The 18,639-nt window shown below is 42.8% G+C and overlaps 1 protein-coding gene across 2 annotated transcripts in view; it reads left to right on the forward strand.

Annotated features, from left to right (window-relative positions):
* The window catches only part of SLC24A4 (solute carrier family 24 member 4), a 121,658-nt gene extending 103,301 nt beyond the window's left edge, over positions 1-18,357 (forward strand). For both annotated transcript variants that reach the window (XM_077323527.1, XM_077323529.1), the window contains exons 11-17: positions 2,447-2,616; positions 6,189-6,327; positions 8,700-8,866; positions 11,286-11,400; positions 14,027-14,139; positions 14,856-14,921; positions 17,269-18,357. In XM_077323527.1, coding sequence (XP_077179642.1) covers positions 2,447-2,616; positions 6,189-6,327; positions 8,700-8,866; positions 11,286-11,400; positions 14,027-14,139; positions 14,856-14,921; positions 17,269-17,421 — 923 coding nt within the window. In that variant the 3' untranslated portion in view covers positions 17,422-18,357. The remainder of the gene's footprint in view (positions 1-2,446; positions 2,617-6,188; positions 6,328-8,699; positions 8,867-11,285; positions 11,401-14,026; positions 14,140-14,855; positions 14,922-17,268) is intronic.
* The last annotated feature ends 282 nt before the right edge of the window (positions 18,358-18,639 follow it).

Genomic DNA, 18,639 nt, shown 5'->3' on the forward strand with positions numbered 1-18,639 from the left:
GTCCAAAGTTGGAAACTGCCATCTCATTCTTCTGCTTGTGTAGACCAGGTAGATGATTATGCAAAATACAGCACAATTTTGCATTGCGGTTTTTTCCTTCTTCTGGTATTGCTTCCTACATGTTCAGTTTAGCACTGAATTGCACAAGTAGCAGAGATTGAAACCTGCCATCTGGGTGTAAACTGCACGGAGCTTTTATTCCAACCCCAGATCGATTCAGTCCCTGCCCTCTACACAGAATGCGATTTCTGTTTGGATTTGGGGCGATTTAAAATTTCCTTGTGCAGCAAGAAGGATTGATCCGGAGTGACCCTACCTTTATTGTGTGATATCTTAGAGTGCTTTTAACCCTCAATATTTAAAGGCTGTTTTGAATCTGGGCTCTCCTCCGTGGTAAAGGACCCGTGATTGCCACAGGTGGTCATGTGACAAACTTGCCTTAAAGGAGAAGCCCCTAATTTCTCTCAACTTCTGTCCGTCCTGGATTTTGTCTCCCTTCTCTGCCATTTTCGATCCTCTCCCACCCACCCCCCTCCAAGAAAAGAAAGAGGCTCCCTGCTTGGCTTCTCCCCCCCCCCCTTCTGAACTACCCTAACCACGTGCAGAACACTATCCTGTTTCAATGGGGGGGGGGGAGAGAAGATCCAAGTTCAAAGCAATCTGAATTCAACAGGATTGACAATGGAATAAACAAAGTAAGTGCAGACTCTGCCCTGGACTCAGCCCTGGAAGATGTTGCTGTTGACAAAGCTGCTGTCTGTGATCCCGTCTGTAACAAAATATTGTTTCCACCCTCTTCTATTTCTTCTATCTGTTTAAAAATAACAGGCATGTTGTCATCAGGTGTGAGGGGAATCTCCTCTGATTAAGCTAAATTTAACTAAACATTTCCCCAGATTTCAGTCGATTTCAGACTGAAATGATGGACTAATTATTTATTTCTTTTTCCATCCCACTAAATATTTCTGTTCCTCTTAATGTATGTAACCTGCAGTAAATATATACATATGTATCCTGTCTAATAACGGAGGCAATAGAGAATGGTATTGCCCCTCATTCCTCCATCTATCTTCCGTTACCCACCTCTCTTTTTCTCTGGGGTTAATATTTACTTTGTTGCAATGTGTATTCTAACAACAAACGTCTCCTGTCTGCTAAGCCTTACTACATGTGACATAGATGGTAGCATTTGTGTTTTTTTAAATACTTGCATGCATTTATTGTGTTTCCCTTTTATTAATTATTAAGGCTGCATGTTTTGTCTCTCTTGGTTTAATAACAGAACTTAGAACAGGAAAATGATCCCATCTGTATAAGTTGTCACAAAACCAGTTTTTGCGCAGTAACCTGGAATTTAATAAAATCAGAATCCAGTAGCACCTTTAAGACCAACAAAGATTTACTCAAGGTGTGAGCTTAGTCTGACGAAGAGTGCTTGCACTCGAAAGCTCACGCCTTGAATAAATTTTTGTTTTTCTGAAAGGTGCCACTGGACTCTGATTTTATTGTGCTACTTCAGACCAACACAGCTACTCATTTAAATCTGTACTTCTGGAATTTAATAATAAAGCCTGTGATAGCATTCTTCTAAAATTGTAGACAAGTTTAAGGGACCGAAAGCATTCTTGCTAGTGCTTTTGTTAAATAGCATGAATGGTTAAAGAGCATTCCTGGGATCAGGTTTTGGCTCATTATTAGTAATTATATACATAAACCTCCCCCCAAAAAATTCATCTATGACTCCCAAAATGCTAATATTGAAGAGCAAAGGAGTTCAAGGACAAAAAGTCATGCAGCACAGTGGACTGCAGTAAAGAGGAGTAATTACCAGAAATTATCCTCTATTGTGCTGTGTGCTAACGCAAGGGGGAAGGTTGATTGCACCCACTTCCTCTTCTCATTCTTGCCATGTGGTTGTTGTTTTTTAATATGAAAGTCTTGTGACCCTCAGCATCAGATCTGGGAGGGGGAAGAATTTACAGAGAGATCTTGAGAGAAGTCAGGGAAGGTCTGCCTCAGCAAATCCCTTGTGATAGTGATTCATAGGATTCAACCCCGTTATTAAGTATTACTAATTTGCCTAAAATATATTAGACATATACAATAAGGAAATGATAATGCTGACCTAAATAAGATGAAAACCCAGGCAAATGACTGAGCAAAGTGAGGAATTAGGAGGAATCTTGTTTCAGTACAACTGCAATTTGATGCAAATGTCCAATCTAAAATGTAATCAGAATTCATAGAAAACTACTGGTTTTAGATTTTTATTGATAGCCAGTTTAGTTTGCATGCATTCCAGTTATAGATAGAAAACTGGTGAAGTTATTTCAATGTAAGATTACCCCTAAACTAATGGGAGGAGCCATTTCAGGGTAAATATGAGCAACGAGAGTCAGAGAAAGAAGCACACTTTATAGCTAACCATTGACATTGTGGTCAATAGTAAAGGGAACGCAACCATATGGCCAAAACTCCGTGGTGATGGTCGATGAGATCATTTGTTCCAGTCCTCCGAAATTCCGTTTTCCTGAAGCTGGCTTGCGAGTAATGATAACGAATAAATTTGGACCAAGGACCAGGCTACGGATGGCGAGTCGGCTGATTATTAATGAGGTAAGCCTGCAAGAGAGAGAACTGAACCACTTATTCAGGAGATTATATATTTTTGCAATGTTTCAGTGATTATTATGTATAGTTTACATTGTGCTACAAATGTATGCAGTGAAAGAACTTGTAGACAGATGGGTTGGACTAGATGACCCTGGAAGGTCCTTCCAGCTCTATGATTCTATGATTCTATGATATTTAATAGCAAGAACAGAAAAGGTGAAGGTTGGGAGAGATGAGGATAAAAGGAAGAATTACTTGGCCTTCTTGGGAGAGAGGTGATGCTGAAGAAAGCAACCAAGGGTTCTTCACATGTTATCATAAGCATATTGGGAGATCAGAGTCTAATTCTCTGTATTCATCAGCCAAACAAATGTATCAGCTCCACCTTTGTCAGGGTCATGCTTTGGTCAGGATGCTGATCTTGCATGGTTAAGGGAGAGTCCCTGGCATGAAGTTCTTGCAAAAAGGACTGGAGTCATATCAGAAGAGATTGGCGGGGTGTTCAGATGTTAAAATGATCTTTCTCTTTTAGCATAGGCAGTTAGTGCTATTTCAAATTGAGAATGTGTGAGTGAGTGTGTGTGTGGGGGGGAAGAGCTTTTAAGGCTCTTCTTTCAATTTAAGGCATTTCTTTCAACATAAGGGTTGCCAACAAGCCTGGAGAAAAATGTCCTGTAGCTTTACCAGAAGTTTAATGGGATGTTCATCATAGATCTTCTGTGCAGTCTCACATGGGGACTGCACATGAACTGACCTGCCATTGTCTTTAGAGCTACAAGCCTCCAGGGGTCACTGTGCATCGGAGCCAGAAGCTGCTTCTCTTTCAGGGACCACATGCTCCTATCCTCAGCTACTCTTTTGACACCAAAGGAGAAAGTTGTGGCTTTGGAGTCTACAGCTACAGTGAGAGGAGAAAAAACTGCAATTGAATCCAACAAATCTGACACGAGTCAGCTTTGCCGAGAGCAGCGGGAAATAAACCTAAAACGAAATAAACAAAATTGGATCCGAGCCCAGACAGGAGGGTAGGTGAGACATCTTCAGCAGCTCCCATGGGGGATCTCCAAATGTTTGGAGAACAGTGATTTGTCTCAGAAGTTTGGAGCACAGTCCCAAAGATAAGATATTGAATCAGCTTTATTCAGAGTCTCCCCTGATTATTTCTTTCCCAGTCTTGAGGACCTCATGCAGGAACTCTGGAAACACCTGCAACTCTTCAGCCTACCTCCAAAAAGGGAGAATATTTTTATATAAGATCAAGAAGGAGCCATTGGACAATTTTTCCTCCACCATCCTCCTCGTTTACAGAAGAGATATAGCCAAAGGACCATCAGGCCTACCACTGTGCTCTCAAAGATAGGCAAAGGAGAAAACTGGATACTCTGGGACAAAAATTATATTCTTCAGCAGCATTAGGTTTGAGAATTGCTAACTATGAAACCATAATGGCTGGTGATCAACTCTTTTTGTGGGAGAGGATTCTTCCATTCCTTGGTTTCCTGCCAAAAGATAAGCATCCCCTTCTAAAGTTCTGTATACAAAGACCATTAAATTGATTGATAGATTGATTAGATTTATAGCCTGCCATTTCCAGAATGGCTCATGTTGGGTTAGAACAGTTGATTTAATAAAACCCCACATAAAACCAGCATCCAATACAAAATAACTGATGGCCGATGTTAACCCTCCCCCACCCAGTCCACCAGACAGCAACCATCATGTGGGTGGGAGTTTGCCTGTTGGACTGACATCACCTGAGGAGGGGCCTCCGATCCTACTGCCCTGGCCTTAACCAAAGACCTGTTGGAAGAGCTTCATCTTGCAGGTCCTGCAGAACTGTGATAGCTCTGTCAGGGCCCTGAGTTCTCCCTGGAGCTCATTCCACCAGGTCGGGGCCAGGACCCAAAAGGCCCTGGCCCAGGTCAAGGCCAGGCAAACTTCTCTTGGGATAGGGACCACCATTAGATTAGCTGCCGCAGAGTGAAGTGCTCTGCAGGGGGCATATAGAGTCAAGCGGTCTCTCTGATAAGTGGGGCCCAAGCCACAAATGGCCTTGAAGGTTAATACCAGACCCGTAAATCTGACCTGGGCCACAACCAGTAACCAATGCAGCTGCATCAGCACAGGCTGGATATGGACTCTCCAAGGTGTACCAGTGAGGACCCAAGCAGCTGCATTTGGAGCAGAAAACTTTTGGATCAGCAAATTAATGAGGGATGGCATTCTGTGGATTTGGCTGCATGGACCATAGTGAGCACCATTGTTATCAGGCATCACATATGATTGACCAATGGCCTTGTATATGGAAACAAGGTTTAAGTTGAGGACTTATCTTTCGAATGTTGCACTCTATTCTCTTCCAAAATGGATGAAATGTTTTCCCTGATAAAGAAGAACAAGCAGACAGCTTAGTCCCTTGGAGACACACAATAGTCCATGTCCCAATTTAAGTAGAGGTTCTTAGTGAGGCAGCCCTGGTATCAATATCAAAGGGACTACTGCTTTTCTGTCCTCTCATGGTCAGAGTATCCTACCCCTAAGCCATTTACCCCCAACAGAGTCACCATAGGCGTAAGTGTTACAATTGACCTAGATTGAATCAGCAACCACCCCTTTCTAGCAAGGGAACTTCAAACCAAAAGTCATTCTTCTGACTAGGATCATTGCTAACCCCTATTAAAGGGAATGGGTGGCATGGTTATCTTTAACAGCTGTTAGGCAGCTGCCTGTTCCGTTTGACGTGAGAAGGCGCAGGGGGGTCATTCATGTGCAAAATCCCTGAAACTTTTTTAATACGGCCGAATCGAGTTAGCCAAAATGGGAAAAGTGAAGAGGCATTTGTTCATTTCAGATTCAACCCAAATAGTTTCAGGCCAAATTTGAAATGGTACAAAAAAAATTGTTCACATGCCTACATTCATGCACATTCCACTAGGGCACTGGCTTCTTTCACAGCTTTTCTGGATAATGCCTTTGATGGAGATCTGTAGAACTGCCACTTGGTCATCAGTGGACACATTTATAAATCACTATGCTTTGGATCTGCAGGCAAGATGTGAGGTTCAAGTGAGCGAGGCAGTCCTTCATCTGCTGTTCAAATAAGGAGAGCATGCCCCCCCTGCTTGTTGAGTGGCTTGCTGGAATCCCCATGTGAGACTGTACAAAATATTGATGATGAAAACAAAGCTACACTTACCTGTAACTGTTGTTCATCAAGTGTCTTCTGTGCTGGCACACATGTCCTCCCTCCTGCTCTCCTGCATGTTCTGGCTTGGTGATGCTATAAGTACTGAATGGGGGGGGTGCTGCTACACAGGAGCTTGATTTCTCTGGGTGGGAACAAGCTTCTGGCTTTGATGTGTGGCATCCCCCGGAGGCTTTAAATGTAAATACCTATCCAATGGCAGGCCTGCTCATGTGCAGTTCATATGTATGCCTGCACAGAAGACACTTGATGAGCAACAGTTGCAACTTTGTTTTATTTAGTAGATGAAGTTCTGCTATGAAAAGTTTTTTTTAAACTTGAATACTTTCCTAATATGACTGCAGTACTCACTGGTTTACATGTCTTCTAGCGTCAGCGACTGATCCACTCCTCCAATGGCAAAGTGCTTCAGAATGGGAAACATGAGAATATTGAAAATGGGGCCATTCATGTTGATAACCAAGAAGAGGAAAATGAACATAACAACCTGTCTCCGTTTTCACCACCAGGTAAGCTTAAAAGGCTGTTTTGAACAATAAGAGAACAAAGTTGATATGCCATGAAGAACCAGTCAAAGTCCTAAGGATGCCACCATGTCTGTAGACTGCCTATAACTCTACTATTGTACTATCACTTCCTTTTCTTTTACCCTGGTCTGTCTTGTCTGCTTGATTTGGGAATAATCCTTTTGCCAATTATCTGAAGGCTCCCAGTATCAGTGTTCAGTGTTATGCCTCCACCCAGAGCATGCTCAATGCTCAGTTTCTCATGTAGATGGAACTTGCATACAAACGAGGATCTGGTAGACTACCACTGATCCCAGAAAAATGGCCAGAAATCTAAAATATGCCCAAGCTCTGATAATCAGTGATACACACTACATGGTTCACAATCTACATGTGGCTCTTTTGAAACTCTCGGAAATGGTGGAAGAAAGTGACAGGGCAGAAGAATCAAGACAAGAAGAGTTCCTCCTCATAATGCATTTTGTTGGTTGAACTATGAAGTAAAATGAAGTTATGACATTTTGGGTTACACTGTAAATGGATGAGTGGGATACAGGTTTGACCTTAATGTGAGCAATTCATTAGGAAGTTCTTAAGTGCGAGCCCTTTTGAAATCAGTGGGAGTTACTCAAGCCTACTGGATAACTCTGAACACAAACTCTGAACTACAGTAATCATGTAGCTCTTTGGTTGATGGTTATTGTGGACGTGAGTGTCTACAGGTCACCACGTGAGTACCTCTGGTCTAGCTGATTGAGTAACCGGGATAGAGAAATGTGCATAACAACTTTTAATTAATATGCTTCCTCTTTAACACATTTTAATAGTGGAATGAGTCTGGACATCCTGAATGCCACAAGCAGACTCACACTTGAGTGCAACTGTTTTCCCTGTTGATGGCCTAGTGGTAATTGCAACCTTCCAATTGATCATTCATTTATTAGAAATTGACTATAGTTCTATTAGAAATTGACTATAGTTCTATAGTTCAAACTTAAATGGACTTTGAGGAATGGTAGAGGACAGGAAGGCCTGGAGGATCATTGTCCATGGGGTCGCGATGGGTCGGACACGACTTCGCACTTAACAACAACATAGTTCTACAGTATGTTCCTTTCCAGAATGTAGTTTCCCCATAAGTCGGAGGAGGGAATGTTTTGAGCAGGGTCAAGCTGGTCTTATCTTGTGCGCCAAGGCCAGAAGGCATGAGTAAGCCGTTACAATATGTAAACCTTGGGGGCTGGAATTAATGCCAGGCAAAGACCTGGATCCTTGTCAGCAGTTCCTGGAAGGATGGCGTAACAGTTGTAGGGTGTTCCTGGGAGGTGGAATAGGGAGGTAGAGACCCCAGGCTATTGGCTCATCCTGCAAGAGGCATCATCTTTCCCAGCCTCCATAGAAATGGTATTTAACACTATGCAATCCTATTGTTCTCTGCGCAGATTTGGGCCGAAGGCAAAGTGCGTAAACGTGAGAGAAAGAGAGAGAGCAAAACACTCTCATATCTCCTCCACCAATAGAACAGTGCCTTAGGATCCATGCCAGTGTGTTCTTACGCCCTAATCAGTTTTTGGACTTGCAGTATCATGCTGACCTCTCATTCCTATTACTTGCTTACCAGGAATCAATTAGGAAGTAATTTTACCCTAAACTGACACTTCACAATATGCTTGTGTAAAGGAGATGCTGCATGTTCAGAAGTGCAGTTCAAATGCACATTCCACTAGGGCAGTGGTTTCTTCCGCAGCTTCCCTGGATTGAGCACCTTGACGGAGATCTGCAGAGCTGCTCTGGTGGCAATGAGAAGCAGGTAGAGATAGCTGGTAGGGAAGGGTGAAGCACCGTACCTGGGTCTACTACCTAGGCAGAATCGGCAGTAGCACAGTAAGGTGCTGCTGTCTGTTTTTCCACAGAGGCCTTTCTTGAAGACAAATACAGTATGTTCCACCAGTATCACCCTCAATGCCAGAGCAGATTTAGGGCTTCTCTCCAATTTGAAAGGGGCATGCACGAAGTGTAGATCTGAAAACCTTACACTATGGTTGTGAAGTCTTTCTAGTCTCAGCTCCTTTTGGCCAGAAATGATATGAAAGCATCTAAGCACATGTGAGTTATGACCAAATGCATAGAGCTGTATCACTTTACGACATCGAAACACATTAAGGTATGAATTGAAGAAAGAAGCCAAAAGGAAACATCTGTGCTGTGTTTCTGCGCACATTTAAGTTTCCTGAACTTTAGACTGCATTTAGATGTTGCAGTTCAAAATGTACAACCATAACCAACTTTGACTTAGTTTTCTTCTGATTGTGTCCCAGTATAAATATGACTGCACAATAACCCTCAAAGTCTCTTTTCTCTTTCACTTTATCCAGAAGGAAAAATTGACAGAGTCAGATGGGTGCTGACTTGGCCGTTGATACTCCTCCTTTTCTTCACCATCCCAAACTGCAGCAAACCACGATGGGAGAAATTTTTCATGGTGACCTTTATTTTATCTACTTTGTGGATCGCTTTGTTTTCTTACTTCATGGTGTGGTTGGTGAGTGAATTGATTTATCCATTTGATGATCAAAATATTTATATACCACCTCCCCAGATTTGTTCAAGGTGGTTTCCAGTAAAACAGATACAATTTATGATAGCGGAATAATCATAAAGCGTAAAACATCATAATCATTGAACTAGCAGCATTCATCTATATTAAAATGCAAGGATATTTGTCTTACTAAAGGAAAAGTTCATTGTGCAATTCAGTTGCTGGGGAAAAGCAACTGTGTCAGTGATTCTTTCTCATTTCCTGCCTCTGGTCTTCTGGGAGGCATCCGGCTGGCTGGGTGGGGGATGAGATGGGGTGTTAGTCCTTGGGAACCCTTTGAGTGAAAAATATGTAAAAGATACATGCACTTCTGGTTAGCATTTAAACACTGCCACAAGTTTGTGAAGGGATTCTCACAGAGGGCCACATTCAGCTGAGAATTAAAAGTGTGATCTCTCTTTCTCTATGTATGATTTAATTCCACTCTTCCTTCTGGGAGCTGAAAGCAGTGAGCATGGATCTTGTATCCTCTTAACAACCCCCGGGGTGCATTAGATTGAGAGAAAGTGATTGGCCCGAAGTCACCCAGTGAACTTCACAGGAGTGTGAGCTCTTGATCCTGGATATCCTAGATTGACATACTAACCAAACATGAATCTGTGATCTCTTGATTGAGCTAGCATTGAGTTTTCAGCAGAAGCCAAGAAGAGGCTAGACTTAAGAGTGAATGAGAGAGAGAGAGCACAACCTCCTGTAGCTTCATTTTCTAAGGGTTATATCTGCCTCATTGTTCAGAAAATATTACCTCTGGGGTCAAGTGACGCTAGTGTGTCAGGAAATGGCATCAGATGTCCACCCCTTTCTAAGCCACAACGCCCCTTTCAGTATTTTAATGACCTCTTTCCCCCCTAAATAAACTGTAGTTAAAACATGATCTTGTTAGTGATTTCTTTGATATATTCCATGCCAGTTACTCTTCAGATTTATCAGCTTAAAAACACAGATTTCCCCAGCTATTAGTAAACAGAAGAAAGCTGTGTGTGTTGTGTGCATGTGTGAATGCAAAGGTAATGTCTTTACGGGCATTTCTGTTTTGGCTAGAGCAGGGATTTATTTATTTATTGAATTTCTAGCCTGCCTTCCTCCATGGTCAAGAGGTTGAAAAAGGTTGGGCTAGAGAAATGTGAATAAAAAAAAAACTGGACCGTTCTCACATGCCATCATTCTGGTCTCAGGCTTCCTGAGCCACTGGTCTCCTGGACAGCCAGAACCTTTCCCTGAAGTTTATCACTCGGAAAGATCTGGAGCTAAATCTACCACCCAAGACCCCAAAAAAACAAAGAAAAAAAAAGACTGCTCAGCAGAGCACAAGATAAAGGGAAACTCTGTGAGGGAAGGCACAGTTGTCCGCTTAAATGGACTGAAAAATATCTGCAGGCTCCTCAGAGACAGACCCTAGAACAGAGAGAGCACCACGTGGGGATCATTCTGAGTCCCCTGCTCTCCCGTAGACCACGTGTCTGGCTCCCCAAGCTCCTCATCTGTGGCTTCTGAATCATAATCCAGAGCCAGTTCGGGGGGGGGGGTCACAGCAGATATATTAGAGGATGGCTAGGCTTACACGTGGCAAAGAAATCTGTTCCCTGGTCAGGATACAAATTTCTTCAGGAGTGTTGAAGGTGGTATAGTGCACACTTACTCCATTATCTTCCCTTTGCTCACAACCCAAATTTGCTTGATCAAAAGTAACAATGGTACAAAATATGGTAGTATATGTACACCCATGGGCGATGAAGCCTTTATCCACCTTGAAACTTGGACTAGCTTTGCACATTGGGCATTTCACCGTTGTTGCAATATTTCACCTTCTGGATTTTCTGGTGTGGATGACACTCAGGAGGCCAGTAATATGATAATGCAGTATCCAGTCTTATGTGCATCCAGCCCTTTTCTTAATTCCTGCTTTGTGCTTTCAGTTCTCTATGGTCATTTGAAGGAGAAAGGCATACATGTTCAGGAAAGGAGTAGTGCAATGAAAGTGAGCTGAACATAGCCTTAGTACCCATTGGTGCCTCATACATTGTTTGGCAGTCCATGGAGAGTGGCAGGATATAAACTGAAACAATCAATCAATCAGCAATTTTTCGTAAATGAATAGGAAACGTGCTAGAAGTTTGTACCGCACACACACTACTCTCTTCTCTGCAATTACCATTGCTATCTGCAAGTGCTTTTGGTTTTTCACGCGTGGTGAGTCAGGTTGTAGCTGCAATTTTATTTTAATTACTAAAATGCGGATGTTTATGCCTTTGATTCATGCTAACACCCACATGCTCAAGAATCACGACTTGGAGCTGGAATGCAGTGGCAAAAGTGGCTCCTCTATTGTTTTCAACTTGCTGTGTTTTCCATTGTTGCATAGGTTACAATAATTGGATACACTCTGGGGATCCCTGATGTTATCATGGGCATTACTTTCCTAGCTGCAGGAACCAGCGTACCAGACTGCATGGCCAGTTTAATAGTAGCAAGACAAGGTATCATCTGTACTGCATTCAGATTGTGGTCTTTACGTTAACATTTATTATGGGTCTGCGTGACTTGTTTAAAATCTTAGTAGCACCAAGGGCCAAAGAGCTATCTCTTGCGTGCTCTGAGCTTTTTGGCTTTGAATAGGCAATTTCCTCTCCCTTCCCCCAAAGAGATGTCACAACGGTTTGGGAAGTTGTCTCCATGCATGTTTGGCATTTGAAGTGGGGACTACTGTTCCTGAGCAGGAAGCCCAAAGTCCCCCATTTGATGTGTGCTCCACTAGTGTGGTTAATTGTGTAGCTTTCTTTCTTGTGCAGTATAGCATCTCTCAATCTCCTGAGACATAATATTATAAGTACATAAAAATAACTGAAGCATTTCCTCCTTGAAAGCCCTCTAAAAATGATGATGGCAAGCTACTGTAATTCCAAGGTCCCAGGGCCTGCCCTAAGATACTGCAGAAAGATTCTTCCACTTATCTAATACGTACAACCACATTTAGGTGTATTTCCAAAACAGAGTTGCCAAATCAACAACTTGATAGATGAAGCAGTGGTGGTGGAGGAGGAAAATGCTGTTAAGGCAGAGCTGAGTTTTTCAGATGTAGTCTCCAGCTTAAATTTGTTCAAAATATTATACCCAGATAATTTAATGGTCTAACGTGGTCAATTTTCTTTCCGTTAACTTTCATTTATACTCAAAAATATTTCTTGCTTTCAACCAGACCATGATTTTAGATTTCTGGCTGTTTATAAATAATCCCTCCTTTAGACAATATTCAGAGAAGACCTTCATGAAGGCCTAATGAAGAGCGAAAAAGTAAAATAATAGCTTTTGTAGTGAGATAGCTATTGGTCCAGATCTAAGCATGGGAAACCCCCAAAGAAAGCCCAGCATAGTTTTGACTGTTATGGTTCGCCTTGATCATGATATTGTCTCTTTAGATAGATGCATCTACTAATGTATGACTCAAAAATCAACCTAAATTCACACTCAAGATGTGCTCTTGGACTATTGTAGGGTAGGTTGAGAAGTTCCATTCCTTTGAGGTTAGAGAATATCTAACCCAATTCAATATTCTTCTTTTACAAGAAACATGGGCTGCCAAGGATATCTTTCTCCCTGGTTATGACTGATTTTGCTCACCAGCATAAAAGTATGGTCAACAAGGGTTAGTGCTGGCTCGGCGTGTCTTGTTGCCTCCTCCCTAATAGTAAATGTGTCAAAGTTGAAACCATGTTCACCTGTGGCTATGGCAGTGAAAATCTGGACAGAAATTTTGGACAATCATAATGTATATTCCCTAATTGTAGTTCAACTATATCAAAATTGTATAGCAGCGGAAAACTATTTAGAAAATATGTGCAACGTATTCCCTAAGACCAATTTAATTATCACCAGTGATTTTAATGCAAGATTGGGTAACATCACTCAAGCATATCTGATGGAGGTGGAAGAAAGAGATGGACATGATTAGATAAACAGTATAGTTATGGAAAGATCTACAAAAATAAGAAAACGAATTCTACAGGGAAGAGGTTGTTAAAATTGGGGTTAAGAAACACATTAACAATCATAATTGGCCATTTTGGAGACTTTACATGTATTAATTCAAGGGAGTCCAGCATTACAACTAGCATCCTGCTCTGTGGATGCTCACAGCTGACTTATGGTTTTCAAGGTGAGAGATGTTCAGAGATGGTTTGCCATTGCCTGCCCCCATGTTACAACCCTGGTTAATTTAGGAGGCCTCCCACCAGGGCTGACCCTATTAAGCTTCTGACTTCTGACAAGATCAGGCTAGCCTGAGCTATGCAGATCAGGGCAGAAGAAGAAGAAGAGTTGGTTCTTATATGCCGCTTTTCCCTACCTGAAGGAAGCTCAAAGCGGCTTACAGGCACCTTCCCATTCCTCTCCCCCCAACAGACACCCTGTGGGGTGGGTGAGGCTGAGAGAGCCCTGATATCCCAAGGTCACCCAGCTGATTGCATGTGGGGGAGCGCAGAATCACACCTGGCATGCCAGATTAGAAGTCCGCACTCCTAACCACTACACCAAACTGGCAGATAAAGCAGGAGGCAGAAATTTAAAATCCACTGGTTACTGAAGTGATGTTTGAAGAGCTTATTTTCCTAGTGGTGGATACAATAATAATTACGTATATATTAACAAATCTACAAGTAATTGTCATGAATACATACTTTAAGTATATATTCATTACAATTACTTGTTAATTTGTTAATATATATGTAATTATTATTGTTGAACAACCACTAATTTTACCTTTGTATTTTCCTAAGAACCATTATCCCTTGAAAAAGCTGTAAGGCGAAACTCGTTAGGACTTGTGTGAAATTATAAGAATAAAGAATTATTGTAGAGAGAAGACTCTACAATAAAGTCCATTTTGAATATTTTATTGCCATATTGGTTCCCCAGTGCACTGAGGTTTATTCTTAGGCATCTCTAGCCAGTTCACAACCTACAATGCATCAGGTCACAACAGCTAAACCTATTTTAGGTGGTTATCTAGACCTGCTCCTTATTTGTGCTTTATATTCTTTGCTTGATGCGAAGATAATCATTAATGGCAAATGTTGGGGTTTTATGTATGAAATGTTTATGTTGCAGGACTTGGTGATATGGCTGTGTCCAATACCATTGGCAGCAATGTCTTTGACATTCTGGTGGGCCTTGGAGTACCATGGGGCTTACAGACCATGGCTGTCAATTATGGAACAGCTGTACGTATATATACTTTGGAATTTCTCTTTGTTAGAGTACAAAGGCTGAATTCCCTGGGTGTTCTAATTCTTTCTGTGCACAGTCCTCGGAAAACTCAGTGTACATGAATCTTCTCAAAATCAATCTGGGGGATAGATCTTCTTGGGTAATGGTATCTGGGACCATCAGCAGTATACTCTAGTCACTGTTACTGGAAGATTCCCCTAAAACAGTGGTCCCCAACCCCTGGTCTAGAGACCGGTACCAGTCCGTAGATCAGTCGGTACCGGGCCACGGCTCCTCCTCGTCCTCCCCGGCTGCTGCCTCAGGGGCTGCCCTGCTTCTCTGCCGCCGGCTCACCTTTGGTGCTCTCCAGCAGCCGTCATGGCTGGGGCTCCCCCTTGGTATGGCAGCACCCTCCAATGGGTGGCGAGAAGTCCGGGGTGCCGGCGGGAAAGCAAGTGGAGCAGGGGCTCAGGTGGCAGTAACGGCGTCCCTCAGCAAAAGATTACCCCCTCCCCTCGGGTCTTAGTAAAATTGTCAAGCGTTGACCGGTCCCCGGTGATAAAAAGGTTGGGGACCACTGCCCTAAAGGATGAGTTTAGTTAATTGTTTTAGATCATTTTTCCCAAACAGATTAATGAAGAAATATTACATGGGCAAATAGCAGTGTTTTAGCTAATGCACTGTTTGATTTGATTTAAAAGATACCTTTTTCCATTTTAATCTTTCACAGGTTAAGATCAACAGTAAAGGACTGGTCTATTCTGTTGTGCTCCTGTTAGGATCGGTAGCTCTCACTGTAAGTCCATTCCTACTGTGTTAGCAAATATCTGCATCCCGTCAGGTTGAAAATGATGGTATTTCAAGGTGTGCTCACCTGTTAGCAATTCAGTTCATTGGAATATGTGAAACATCCCAAGAGATGCCTTTCCTTGACATTTTAGGCAGCTCTAAAAGCAACAGTCAACCTTCCCATTATCAGAACATACAGGATGGTTATATCATCATCATCATCATCATCATTATTATTATTTACATTTCTAGCCCACCTTCCACCTTAGACTCAAGGTGGGTTACATATAAAATCCCCATACAACCCCATCCTAAAAAACAACACACAGCTAAAACATACTGAGAAGGCAAGATCCCTCCTCCCTCCTGCAGTCAACTAACAAGGGTATGCTAGATATTATAGCGGGACTTGAGGGAGGTCCATTGAACTTGCTAACCCAGCCTCAACCAAAGGCCCAGTGGAAGAGCTCTGTTTTACAGGCCCTGCGGAACTTTGCCAGCTCCGTCAGGGCCCTCGGTTCTTCCGGGAGATCATTCCAGGTCGGGTCCAGGACCAAAAAGGTCCTGGCCCGGTTTGAGGCCAAGAGTATCTCTCTGCAGCTTAGAATGTTTAAATACCTTGCAGGGGACAACAACCAATATATTAAACTATAAAAACTATTTAAAAGGACCATCTATTAAAATAATTGAAACATATCCTTAAAAATAGGTAATTTCAAAAAATACATAATCAAGTAAGCCATATTCCAGTCAAGCTTTCCCATAAGCTCTTTTAAATACTTCTGCCTCACAGTCACATTGGAAAGTCCCAAAGGTAGAATCCTGCCTCACCCATTCTGTAGCAGTCAGGCAGCAACAGAAAAGACCTGGGTGTAACATTCCCTATCCTCTAGAACAGGGGTAGTCAACCTGTGGTCTTCCAGATGTCCATGGACTACAATTCCCATGAGCCCTTGCCAGCAAACACTGGAATTGTAGTCCATGAACATCTGGAGGACCACAGGTTGACTACCCCTGCTCTAGAACAAGGGGGTTGTTCGAAGATCTTGTTGTGAGGAATGCAATAGCTGCAAGCTTCATTTCGGGAGGGGCTGTCTTTCAAGTACGTGGGCTTAAGATCATGATGGGATTTAGCACCTTAAATTGAAGAACAGCTGGTTTTTATACCCTGCTTTTCACTACTCAGAGGAGACTCAAAGTGGCCTACAGTCGCCTTTCCTTCCTCTCCCCACAACAGACCCCCTGTGAGGGAAGTGGGGCTGAAGGAGCCTTGAGAACAGCTCTAGCAGGACTGTGACTAGCCCAAGGTCACCCAGCTGACTGCATGTGTAGGAGGAGTGGGGAATCAAACCCGCCTCTCAGGATTAGAGGCCACCACTCTTAACCACTACACAAATCTGGCTCTCTTGGACGTAGGTAGCCGGTGACTTTAAGGACCAGGGTAACTGAGGCACAATGGCCAGAGCCTGATAAGAAATGGCCTGTTGCATTTTGCATCAGCTGAAGTTTCCCAGTCCTTTTAAGGGGCTAGGAATGCCATATTTTAGAGAGAGACTGTTCCTCTGTAGTAGAGCCCTTGTTTGCATGTAGAAGGTCTTAGGCTCAAACCCAGACATCTCTGCAAAAAATCTCAGTAGAGGGTGTTGGGAAAGGCAGAGTCATCAGTATTGAGCTAGTTGGGACAGTTGCCTGATCTGGTATTGGGCAACTTCATGTGTGTCTTGATTCACTGCAGAGGAGGTTGCTTAATGCTTCATTCCACATTCCCACAAATGAATCATAGAATCACAGACCCATAGAGCTGGAAGGGACCATACAGGCCTTCTAGTTCAACCCCCGCTCAATGCAGGATCAGCCTAAAGCAGGGGTAGTCAAACTGCGGCCCTCCAGATGTCCATGGACTACAATTCCCCAGCGAATGCTGGCAGGGGCTCATGGGAATTGTAGTCCATGGACATCTGGAGGGCCGCAGTTTGACTACCCCTGGCCTAAAGCATCCAGGATAAGTAGCTGTCCAGCTGCTGCTTGAAGACTGTCAGTGAGGGGGAGTTCCCCACCTCCTTAGGCAGCCCATTCCACTGCTAAACTACCCAGACTGTGAAAAATGTTTTCCTGGTATCTAGCTGATACCATACCCCATTATTGTAGGTCCATGCAGTCCTAAGCCATCCAGTCACACACACACACACACACACACACCATCTTTCTGAAGACCCTTACAGTATTTAATCTGCTATAAGGGATGGTGAGCAAAAGAAATACACCACAGAAGCCGGATTCCTGGTGCAGTTATTAGATTTAGAAGGCCTCTTTTAGCCTGTACGTCAATTGATTTTTATCTTCTGTTCTTACAGGTGGGTGGGATCCACTTAAATAAATGGAAACTTGACAAGAAACTGGGATTCTGCGTCCTCTTTCTCTACGTCATCTTCCTGTGTTTCTCGATAATGATTGAGTTCAACGTCTTCACTTTTGTGAACTTTCCAATGTGCCGAGAAGATGACTGAAACTCGGCACTGGTCAGATGTCATCCGGACCCATTTGTGCTGCAAATGACAGGAGCCATTTGCATTTCTGCTTGCTTCTTATCCAAAATCTGAGTGTCTTTCCTGCTTTGTCAACTTGCAAGCACTTTTCCTCCACTGGCAAGGAAAACAGACGTTTCTTCAAACAACAAACAAGCTCGAGGCAACCAAAGCTTTCCCTTCATCTCCCTTTGGGGAAATTATTGCTCTGCCATGCAGCTCTTTGGATCTCTTGCAGAACTTGCAAAAGTGCAGTTCCGACGATATCGCCTGCTGTGGTTTCAAGTATCTTTTAAAAGGCAGACAATCATTCATCAGCATCGGGCTTAATACGAAGACTGGAGGGGGGAAGCATCCTCTGCTTTTTGACACTTAGCTTTCCAAAGACTAGGAAAAGCATGTGGGTGCAGATTTCTTCTTTCCCGTCTCATTTAAAGCATCCCAGCCATGAGCTACAAGGAACTTTGACATGCACTACCGAGAACTTTCCCTTTTCCCCTTTCAAGTGCTCTGTTTATAAACAACTTCCAGTGACACTGAGGACTCTTTGGTGGTGTTTGATAATACTTTGTTAACTCTTTTTTCTATTTAAAGAAAATATGAAAGATGCAAGAACAACTGCACCACGACCAAGGAAGATGGGTTATGCAGCACTTCAGATGATGTGCACCTTTGTGTACGTTATGGAACATGAAATACTGCTAACTGGATATCCATACTTGAAGGAGAAAAAAAAATCATTGTTTTGCCACTGATGAGGAACAATTGCAAATATCAAGCATGATTATATATGAAATATTAAGCTTGCAAGTCAAAACTTGTGCCAGCCACCCATAAGCATACTTTGTAATTTTAGAGGAAAACTGGAAGATTGAACTGCTGGGTACTCAATAACCAAGTGTAAGTTCTCACCTGAAACCAGTGTGAGTCTTCAATCCAGTCGCCTTCCGGGTCTTAGTAGATACACTGTGGATTTGGGGGTGTTTTGATTTTCATAATGGATATATCTGCTTCTGAAAAAACGCAGCACAATCCCAAGCGGGTGGGGGTTCCAGTCTTGAAACAGGATGTGTGCTGAGATGATGGTGAAATGGCCGGGCAGTTGCTTCACCGTGTGCCCCAGCACCAACCTTTCAAAGCGGGCTCACATTTTAGAAAAGGCTTTAGTGAGCTGATCTGTAGTAGCACAGTTCTAACCTG

The sequence above is a fragment of the Paroedura picta genome, chromosome 2 (assembly GCF_049243985.1).
Source record: "Paroedura picta isolate Pp20150507F chromosome 2, Ppicta_v3.0, whole genome shotgun sequence".
NCBI classification, from domain to species: domain Eukaryota; kingdom Metazoa; phylum Chordata; class Lepidosauria; order Squamata; family Gekkonidae; genus Paroedura; species Paroedura picta.